The sequence below is a fragment of the Xyrauchen texanus genome, chromosome 39 (assembly GCF_025860055.1).
Source record: "Xyrauchen texanus isolate HMW12.3.18 chromosome 39, RBS_HiC_50CHRs, whole genome shotgun sequence".
Taxonomy (NCBI): domain Eukaryota; kingdom Metazoa; phylum Chordata; class Actinopteri; order Cypriniformes; family Catostomidae; genus Xyrauchen; species Xyrauchen texanus.
The window spans coordinates 37,775,407-37,786,527 of NC_068314.1; the positions used below are offsets into that span (position 1 = coordinate 37,775,407).

At 42.7% G+C, this 11,121-nt stretch overlaps 1 protein-coding gene across 4 annotated transcripts in view; it reads right to left on the reverse strand.

Annotated features, from left to right (window-relative positions):
* LOC127632334 (6-phosphofructo-2-kinase/fructose-2,6-bisphosphatase 4-like) overlaps positions 1–11,121 on the reverse strand; it is a 25,828-nt gene extending 14,707 nt beyond the window's left edge. For 3 of the 4 annotated variants that reach the window (XM_052110872.1, XM_052110871.1, XM_052110874.1), the window contains exons 1-8: positions 5,087–5,233; positions 4,442–4,558; positions 2,924–3,020; positions 2,659–2,725; positions 644–718; positions 504–560; positions 308–429; positions 20–227 (exon numbers count right to left, since the gene is read on the reverse strand). In XM_052110872.1, coding sequence (XP_051966832.1) covers positions 20–227; positions 308–429; positions 504–560; positions 644–718; positions 2,659–2,725; positions 2,924–3,020; positions 4,442–4,558; positions 5,087–5,222 — 879 coding nt within the window. In that variant the 5' untranslated portion in view covers positions 5,223–5,233. Of the gene's footprint in view, positions 1–19; positions 228–307; positions 430–503; positions 561–643; positions 719–2,658; positions 2,726–2,923; positions 3,021–4,441; positions 4,559–5,086; positions 5,234–10,990 lie in introns of those variants that run through there. The other variant, XM_052110873.1, reaches the window with a different exon arrangement.

The following is an 11,121-nucleotide window of genomic DNA, read 5'->3' on the forward strand; positions in this document are numbered from 1 at the left end:
ACAAAGCTCATCATTTCACCTCTTTTCCCCGGCCCGAGAGGCCCGAATCACCTCCGATGCGACCTTTGACATTCAGGTCACTCTCTCCGTGCCGGCACAGGTAGATGGAGCGCGGCGTGATGTGGATGTTCATTAGGTAGTAAACTATTCGGCTCTGGATGTGATCCTGCACACGGTTCACCAGGTAACGCTGGCCCACATCGATGATCTTGATGAAGGAAAGTTCCCTGAACACGAGACCACACACAGGTGTCAATTCAACAACACCTGAAGCTCAGGGATTCAGTTCACCATGATGACCTCTCACCTGTCCAGCTCCTCGTCCAGCGTCTGATAGGAGTTCTCGTAACACTTGATCCTCTTCAAGAAGTCTGCGACGGCCTCTTCCGTGTTACAGTGCGTGTAGTCCGGACTGCCCAGCTTCACTTGCTGTGACACACGTAACTCTCGTTAGAACCGACACAATCACGCCAGACAAGATACCTGGCGCTTCTGATACTCACAACGATGTTCTCTGCGATCACATCTGGGTCTTCACACACAGACTCCACAAAGAACACCTGAGAAAAGAGAGTTTCACAGAGCTGCGGTGGGAAACACAAACGACAAACGCAAAAAGTCTTGGATGAATCGTGTGCGGCACCTTAAAACCGTTCTGTTCTGCGAATCTGAGGATCGTCTCCCTCCGTTCTCTCGTTGTGTTTGTGGCATCAAAGACCTGAAGATTATCAAGAAAAAGAGAAAAGACGATGTACTAGATGCATGAAAGAGCGCAACACTCTGGTTCCAGAACTAAAGATCCCATTCATTTTCTCCAGACAAATCTACTTTTCCCGATAACTTACAAACATTACATTTACATGTATGCATTTGGCAGACGCTTTTATCCAAAGTGACTTACAGTGCACTTATTACAGGGACAATCCCCCCGGAGCAACCTGGAGTTAAGTGCCTTACTCAAGGACACAATGGTGGTGACTGTGGGGATCGAACCAGCAACCTTCTGAGTACCAATGTATTATACAGAGCACTTATTACAGGGACAATCCCCCCCGGAACAACCTGGAGTTAAGTGCCTTACTCAAGGACACAATGATGGTGACTGTGGGGATCAAACCAGCAACCTTCTGAGTACCAATGTATTATACAGTGCACTTATTACAGGGACAATCCCCCCGGAGCAACCTGGAGTTAAGTGTCTTACTCAAGGACACAATGATGGTGACTGTGGGGATCAAACCAGCAACCTTCTGAGTACCAATGTATTATACAGAGCACTTATTACAGGGACAATCCCCCCGGAGCAACCTGGAGTTAAGTGTCTTACTCAAAGACACAATGATGGTGACTGTGGGGCTCAAACCAGCAACCTTCTGAGTACCAATGTATTATACAGAGCACTTATTACAGGGACAATCCCCCCCGGAACAACCTGGAGTTAAGTGCCTTACTCAAGGACACAATGGTGGTGACTGTGGGGCTCAAACCAGCAACCTTCTGAGTACCAATGTATTATACAGAGCACTTATTACAGGGACAATCCCCCCCGGAACAACCTGGAGTTAAGTGCCTTACTCAAGGACACAATGATGGTGACTGTGGGGATCAAACCAGCAACCTTCTGAGTACCAATGTATTATACAGTGCACTTATTACAGGGACAATCCCCCCGGAGCAACCTGGAGTTAAGTGTCTTACTCAAGGACACAATGATGGTGACTGTGGGGATCAAACCAGCAACCTTCTGAGTACCAATGTATTATACAGAGCACTTATTACAGGGACAATCCCCCCGGAGCAACCTGGAGTTAAGTGTCTTACTCAAAGACACAATGATGGTGACTGTGGGGATCAAACCAGCAACCTTCTGAGTACCAATGTATTATACAGAGCACTTATTACAGGGACAATCCCCCCGGAGCAACCTGGAGTTAAGTGTCTTACTCAAAGACACAATGATGGTGACTGTGGGGATCAAACCAGCAACCTTCTGAGTACCAATGTATTATACAGAGCACTTATTACAGGGACAATCCCCCCGGAGCAACCTGGAGTTAAGTGCCTTACTCAAGGACACAATGGTGGTGACTGTGGGGATCGAACCAGCAACCTTCTGAGTACCAATGTATTATACAGAGCACTTATTACAGGGACAATCCCCCCGGAGCAACCTGGAGTTAAGTGTCTTACTCAAGGACACAATGGTGGTGACTGTGGGGATCAAACCAGCAACCTTCTGAGTACCAATGTATTATACAGAGCACTTATTACAGGGACAATCCCCCCGGAGCAACCTGGAGTTAAGTGTCTTACTCAAGGACACAATGGTGGTGACTGTGGGGATCAAACCAGCAACCTTCTGAGTACCAATGTATTATACAGAGCAGTTATCACAGGGACAATCCCCCCGGAGCAACCTGGAGTTAAGTATCTTACTCAAGGACACAATGGTGGTGGATGTGGGGATCAAACCAGCAACCTTCTGAGTACCAGTGATGTGCTTTACCCCACTACGCCACCACCACTCCACTTTATGCGCAAAACCCTTTTTATGAAATCCAGATGGATAAAATGAATGGGAAAATATTTCCAGAACATAATTTCATTGAACATCCTCTATTGCTTTCTATATTAGCATTCGAATGATGTTTTCCTCACCGCCACCTGGCCGCCTTCATCGGTGAGATACTGCCTGACGTCATTGAGAGCTGCCAACGCACACTGTCTAAGAGAGACGAGGAATCACGTGAGCTGATGCAACAAATGACTTATATGACACATTCTGCTCATCATTAGTCCAGAACAAGACACTGTAAAGCATTCATAACACATTTATACTGAAGCTCCTCTGCAGCTTTAAGCACAAACAATATCATCATGTGGCTTCCCAACTCTTGAGTCAATAAAGTGCTCACTGTCTTACTTCCTGATCTTAAGCCCCTCCTCATTGTCTGGCTGGAAGAACTCAAAGGATTTGTAGATCTTCACACATTCCCGTCTGTACTGTCCAACATTAAACTCTGTGGAAGCAGAAAAGCAAACAGAACTCAGATGATGACCTAAACTCATGACGTTTGTTTACTGTCTCGAGTGAAAAGAGTCTCTGTGATGTCTCTAGATCAGACTGCAGTTCCTCCTTCAGTGTAAGTCTATGGGGCTTTTTAAGTGTGATCTGTTAGTAAAGTAGCGGCACACCTCTCCTCAACAACACACATGATCACATACACTGGACACGTGAAATGACGTGTGGAAAGCACTGACCAATCAGCTGTGAGCTTGAGTAAACTTCAGCTATCCTGCTTTATTTTCAATGGAAATCCACTTGAAAAGTTATTGTTGCTAAAATTGCATATTAATGTGGTTAGAAACATCATGAGCTGGCTTTAATGTAACAATCAAATGTTCAAAAATTCAAAGGCAAAAAGATTCACACGTGCAACACTTGTTTTGGATGTCTGGATTATTACGATTCTCGATACCAACTTGAGTGCAAACACTCATTTATCCTATTTAACGAAGTTAAATGCATTCATGTAAATAATCGCTTACTAACTGAGGATGGTTCACACCAATTACAACATGAAATTGTATTAAATGTTGGCCAATTTTCAGCATTCTCAGAAAAACAATATCAAGTAGCTTAATGAGTTGTTTGCAGAGGTGTATCAGTTAATCGTGGCACGATACAATGTGGGTCAAAAATGTGATGATGCCCATTGTGGAGATAGAAAGTGTTTTTTTTTTTTTTTACGTCTGTTCTATTTTTTTATTTTTCTCCCCTTTTCTCCCAATGTTAGAACACCCAATTTCCGCTCCTTAGAAGGTCCTCGTGGTGGCGCGGTTACTCGCCTCAATCTGGGTGGTGGAGGACCATCCGTGCATCTGATCACGTGACTCGTTGTGCATGACACCGCAGAGACTCACAGCATGTGGAGGCTCATGCTACTCTCCACGATCCACACACAACTCACCACACGCCCCATTGAGAGAACCACTAATCACCACCACGAGGAGGTTACCCCATGTGACTCTACCCTCCCTAGCAACCTGCCCAATTTGGTTGCTAAGGAGACCTGACTGGAGACACTCAGCACGCCCTGGATTCAAACTCATGACTCCAGGTGTGATAGTCAGCGTCAATACTTGCTGAGATACTCAGACACCCATTTTTATGTCACTTCTATATAATATAGGCAACATGGAAAATGCTTCATTGCACACACAATTCCCCCCCCACAAGATGCCACCCTGGGCGGCTGCCCATGCCTAAATCTGCCGCTGGAAGCACTGGTACTTTTGATATCACTAGAATGCTTTATCTGTACACAGACAGCTTCATTGATTAAAAAGGAACTATTAGCTTTTGCAACACTCATGTCCAGTGTAGATGGGTGTTAGTGTACACATTAAACTCATATGTATAATCTTGTGCATTTGGCACCTTTCGTTGGAACATCAATCCAGTTGAGGTAGCGGGTGAGTTTTTTGGAGATGTAGGTCTTTCCTCTGGCTGGCAGACCCACCGTCACGATAAGCGTTGGGCAGTTGGTCATACATACTAAAATAAGACAAAAACAGCAGATCAGAGACACTGTGTGTACTACAGGTAAACTATATGATAACACTAATCAGATCTCAGAACAGTTTTATTACACTCCTGTAATCTTTGAGCTGTCACTGAAGAGCAAAGGTCAAATATCAAAACAACAATGATCATAATGATCATAATGCAATTTATCAGTTGCCCTTTGCCCTTTAATCATAAATGGTGTAATATTAAAACAGACCAAAGTTTTAACTCGTTCAGCTTCAGTGAAGGCAGAAAAGATGCATGAATATATAAATAAATAATAAATATTAGAAGAATTTATTAGTATTACAATGTATCATCATTAATAAATATATAATGGTATAATAATTACCTACTGAGCATTATAACTGTTTCTAATGTAATCATTGTGAATAACTATTATTAATGAAAGTTACACTATCTACATAAAATGTTTATACATATTGAGTTTGTAAATGTGAAAAGCTGTGACCCCTGACCTCTCGTCCGACTCCAGCATCTATCATCTGTACGTACCCTTTCTTTCACTAATGTGTCTCTCTGGAAGCCCGTTTCTGCAGGACGGCACCCATGTTTTCTTTAAAGGGTTCCGAGTGAGCTCTCGGGGTGAAACAGTTGCGCATCTCTCCGTGTCCTCCCCTATTAAACTCATTCTATTGTTCAGTCACCAGATCCGCTCCAGCAGAACTGAGCTTCAGCGCACTAAACTCAAGATACTCAACCGACCGTAATCTCACGAGGAGACGCGCACGCGCATCACTGTAATCTCACGAGGAGACGCGCACGCGCATCACTGTAAACTCACGAGGGGACGCGCATACGCCTCACTATACGCAAAGAAGCGCGTATTAATCTAGAACTATATAAGAGAGAAGAAAGGGACCAGACGTTTTTTCTAATTGAACTTTTCGTTGTGTTATTTTCAATCAAAGTTTCTCAGTGTGTCATTATTCAAGTGTAAATAATCGTCCAGATCACTAATGGTAAAACGGCGTTGTCACGTGGTACGTGTTACTTTTCTCAGCGCTGTTCTGGATGGACTAATCACAGTCGTTTTGATTACTGGAAAAGGCTTTTTGTTGTTTATATATAATTATGATACAGCGAATTTTCTTTTGCAAGGTACTATTCTTTTGAACTAATAGATTACATTTCACGTTAATTACATTTACAGTAGATTTAAATAACTGAACACAGTTATCATGGAGCGTTTAAAGGTAAAAAAATAAAACAATGCCAGATCAATTATTAAATTATAAGTGTCACATTTCCGCCTTTAAACCTCCCAAAAATTTTCTCCAATGTCTTCCATTGTAAGTGTCTCACTGGAACACACATTTGTGCTTTTTTTAAAAGAAAAGGAGGAACGAGATGAAATGAATTATTGTGGTAATCAACATTCTGACACAAATGCTGTTAACTGAGTTTAACTTGTATTGAACCCAGAATATTCCTTTAAAGAGATTGTTCACCCAAACGGACAATTCTGTCATGGCCACTCACCTTTGTGTTGTTCAAAATGTGGTTCCATACCCGTTTGACTTTCTTCCACTGAACACAAAAGGAGATGTTTGGCAGAATGTTAGGGACAGCCTCAGTCACCATTCATTTTCATTGTATGAAGAAAAGATGCAGAGAAAGTGAATAATGAGTGAGAGGAACATTCTGTCTAACATCTCTTTTTGTGAGGAAAGAAAGTCAAACTGGTATGGAACCACATGAGTTTTAAGTGAACTGTCCCTTTAAGGTCTTAAAAACAGTTATGAGAGCACTTGCTTAGTTTCCCTAATAATTAATGTGAAACCAATGAGGTCTTCTGTACACACCTCTATATTTAAACATCACGTCCAACACATCTTACTGTACACAAGTGTCCCACCAGACGGCGAGAGAGCCGTGTGTACAGCTGCTTGATAACAGTGATTCATGAGCGCAGAACCAACATTCACTGATATTGATCAAACTAATCGTCTGAACTAGATTTATGTAATAGATCTTATTTGCTAAATATTGTGCTTAAAGAGACATGCATATTGATGCAATAGCCGTGTCCCTCACAAACCACAGGTGATATCCTTAAAACAATTCCAATTCATTTCCTTAATAAATGGAAACGCACCGTTATGACTGGCCACAGATCTGAAAGTGAGATTGAGGTGTTGTGCATGAGGAACCAGTAAAACACAAAAGCCCTTCAATCATCCAATCACACCTCTCTTCATACTGCAGTCTATTGTCTAATGAATCATAATCCACATACCATACATTTAAAACAGCATCGTTTGTGTTTAACGCAAATGTCCGATGTCATGATTTAAAGGGCACCTATTCTGCCCGTTTTCTCAAGATGAAATTTAAATCTTTGGTGTCCCCAGAAAGTGTCTGTGAAGTTTCAGCTCAAAATATCCCACAGATCATTTATTATATCATGTTGAAAACGGCCATTTTTGGGTGGGAATAAAAAAGGAGCTGTTTTTGTGTGTGTCTTTAAATGCAAATGAGCTGGTGCTCCCCGCCCCCTATCCAGAATAGGGTGGAGTTTTGTCATCTCTGCTTGGGATAGACATCACAAGTAATATGAGTGACAGTGAAAACAGTGTTCAGCTGATATGAACCGGAGTCAGACACTGATGAGGGAGAGACTCGAGAGAATGAAACCGGAAGTTTCCGAATGATTATTCCATACATTTATTTTAGAGTTTTTTCAGCAGTTCTGCAACGATAGATGAGCAACACACACACACAAATACTGTTACAACCAAGTGTGCCACACAAGTCCTCAAAAGTGAAGCCAAAACGTCTCGATCGCCCCCCCGGTGGCTGGTCCTAGTATAGGTCATAAGCCCCGCCTCCCCATGTTATTCAACGGGACGTGAGACCAACTAAACAATTCAATTACACTTCACATATCTTTTTTCCAAAGATAGTTTCTGTCATTTACTGTCGTTTCTATCACGTTGATGTCATTTCAAGTGTTTGTTTTCAAAATAAGTTTGTTTTTAGTTATTTGATGCTATAAAACGCTGCTGTGACATCATGATTGACAGCTGTGATTGACAGGTTCTCACTGAAGTAGTCACTGAAGCACCAACTGACTTTTTTTCGGGATCTTCGGAGGACTGAGGAGATTGGAGCTTTAAATTTAATATCTACATTTCTATAATTAATTATTTCACACCATCATAAGTCATAAGTCAAAAGGGGCGTGTGCTTGTGATTGATTCAGCGAGAGTGAGGGCGGGGCCTTGATTTCGCGGCTTTACTTCCTGCTCACTACTGCGCAGGTCTGGTCCCGAAATCGCAACTGCACAGACTCAAGTCCCAAGATGTCAGCGCCATATCGGGACACTGGCGGCTTCAGTTCTCACCAATGGAAAAGAGCGAAGGGGCGTCGGCCATCTTTTATTACAGTTTATGTTTCCAACGTTCACTATGCACTATAACCAAACAACACACACATGTCCGTCAGTTGTGGGCGGGGCCTATATGAAGTGATGTCACTTTGTGCAGAATCTGCTTGTTCTGAGACGGTGTTTATGATTAATGGGGATTAAAAATTACTGAGTGGATTTTTATCATTATAGGGTGGTCGTGTACACATTTTGCAAAATAGGTGCCCTTAAAAGAACGAGTCTTCTTAGAAATTCACTATTCACAGTCAGTCATCATGAATTGAATCCATTAGTAAAAGTGTCCAATAACAGGGCGGTTATTGAGATTCAGCAAAGTCCCTTTTCAAGGCAAGTCAGTCCACTCTTTGGCCATCTTTGGAACGCTCTTAGTCAGATATTTTCAGCGCAGCTCATATCTACTTGAATGAAGAAAGACCGAAATCTCCAAAACAGCAGGTCAAGATTATGATCAAAGAACATATTCCAAACCAGCAGTAAAACGTGACACACTGGGATCATAAATTGTGCTTCTTTCAGCTCAGATCACGCTATTTTCCCGGCTTGTATAGCTAATGCGCATGCACGTTCTCAAGTTAACTGACAGGAAATGTCTGGATCTAAAAGGTGATTGGCTCCTTTACCCAGTGGCGATGCGTGGTCACATGTCCCCCCACCAGTAAAAGTAAAGTTTACTTCAATCTTTCAAGCCTTATTAACATAACCACACCTTTATATTTGTTCTCGCGAGGCGTGTCTGACCGTTCACCGTTATACTTGTTCTCGTGTGAGACACTCTTTCAGTCAGCGCAGAAATATGTTCAAATGGCAAAAAGACAGCAACAAAATCTAAACCACCAACGCCAGAGACATCACCAGAAACCGAACCAGACTCTTCTGTAGTTCTGAATGTTAGCAGTAACGACGATACCGCTTCAAACGCTCAGCTTACTGCGGATGCAACTGTCTGTGGATAAAAGAGACCCTTGCCTTGGACCGGATGCGCCCGTATCAGCCATTAATTGATTTTCCAGCCAGTGCCAGTGGGATCAAAACCAGACAATTCAGGAAGTGTGGTACAATGACAATAAATGTCTTGAATACAGCGTACCAAATGACAGAACTTTCTGCTTTTGCTATCGAGCATTTGGCAAATGGCCAAACAGTGACCTGGCGAGTTACTGGTTTTAAAACATGAAAGATTTCAGGAACATTAAAGTGTGAAGCTCATCTAGAGGCCGTTGCTAAATGGAAGGGTTAGCCGCAGTCCTGTAAAACAGGAAGTGTTGCGTCCCAGCTTGACAGTCAAAAGACAAAAACACTGGCGGACAACAGAACATATTTAGAAACTGTAATAGAGTACTTTATTTGCACTCATGACATGAAGAGGGAATGGATTCCACAAATCAAAGCAAATTGCGGGAATTGATGAAACTGCGTAGAACAGACAACAAACTGATTCAGCGATTTATGGTTAATTGAGAGAAATACAACACCTACCTATACAATCATCAAAATCATGGCTTCACAAGTAATAGATTTTTTGGGGCTGTTGTGGCTCAGGTAGTAGAGCGGGTCGGCCACTAATTTCAGGATTGGCGGTTTGATTCCCGGCCCACATGACTCCACACCCCAAGTTACTCCCAATGGCAGACTAGCACCTTACATGCAGCTCTGCAGTCATTGGTGTATGAATGTGTGTGTGTGTGAATGGGTGAATGAGACGCAGTGTAAACCGCTTTGAATACCGTTAAGTTTAAAAAGGCGATATATAAGTGTAGACCATTTACTGTTTAGATTCAAAATGAAGTAAAAAAATCTGAAGTGTTTTCCATCATTGCAGACGGATGGATCTGTCAAGACATGAGCAAGTTGCTCTCATAGTGCGCTCCGTAAACAGTCACTTGAAATACAAGAGCGGTTTATTGTCTTCTACAGGACGCCGCAGACGGACGGGGCTTCACGTGCCACACTGATCAAGAGTACATTATCAGCCTTGGGATATTTCAGCTCTAAGAGGTCAATGTTATGATGCAGTCGCCAACATGAGAGGACCCTACAATGGGGTGGTCACACGGATAATTAGTGAAAATCCTCTAGCTCACTATGTTCACTGTCATATATTAAATCTGTGTGTAGTGGACATGGCTTCCTGCATTCCAGTTGTCAGTGGCGGAGCAATGGGGTGGTCGGGGTGGCCGTGGTCACCATGGTCCAAGCCTGGCCACACCACTAGCATTTGCAGTTTTAGTCATTTTTTGGTAATTGTTTGGCACAATTTAGTTCTTTAGAGGTGAAATCATCTTAACATGTGCGCACACCAAGGTCGCCAAATCTCTCCGTCCCGGGTGTCATTGTATGACATACCATTGCATGGTATGAATCAATAACCATTCGTTTAACCATTCCTCTGCAAAATAACTTACATTTTTAGGTCATTTAAACAGATTTGAAAGATGCTCTGTAAGAATGCAGCAGCAGCATGCTCAATGAATCACACCCTATTCACTGCTAGCCTTAATCATCATAAAAGCATGGTGAGTTTTAACCTCTCTGGGTCAAAGGTCATTCTATTTTTATCATCACTTGACTTGCTGCAATTCACTGCCATGCCAGAAATCTAACAAACATGGCCATGATTAGACCTCAACAATGCTGCAATAATGACAACACAATTATGACACAATGTCACTCACAACGCACTGATTTCAACTACACATGCGCAGAAAACAGCAAGGCATTTCGAAGCATGCACCACATTAGTGAAAACTGTTGATCTCATTCATTCAGGTGCACTGCACACTGTACCCTTTATTTTAGACCATATGCATGGAGTACTGATTAAACACATCAGTGAACGAGCCTAAGCGCAGACAACAGAGAAAAAGATTCTAGAATGTGATTACTCCAAGGCTCGTGAACACTTGACTCTGACGCACACGCGCCTACGTGACAGAGTCTTGTTTACTTCTTCCTCCTCGCTCGCGCACACAAAAGCAGCTGCTTCCGCTGGCAATCTCACATTCCTTACCCCTCTGATCCTGATTCTGCAAGTTTTTGGGCCGGCCTGCACCCCTCATCGTCCGTGTTGTGTGTGTTAGTGCTTTGTTTTGATGCTCGAGCCTTGAGGAGGCATTCACAAGAGAAGTATGTGAAATCCGG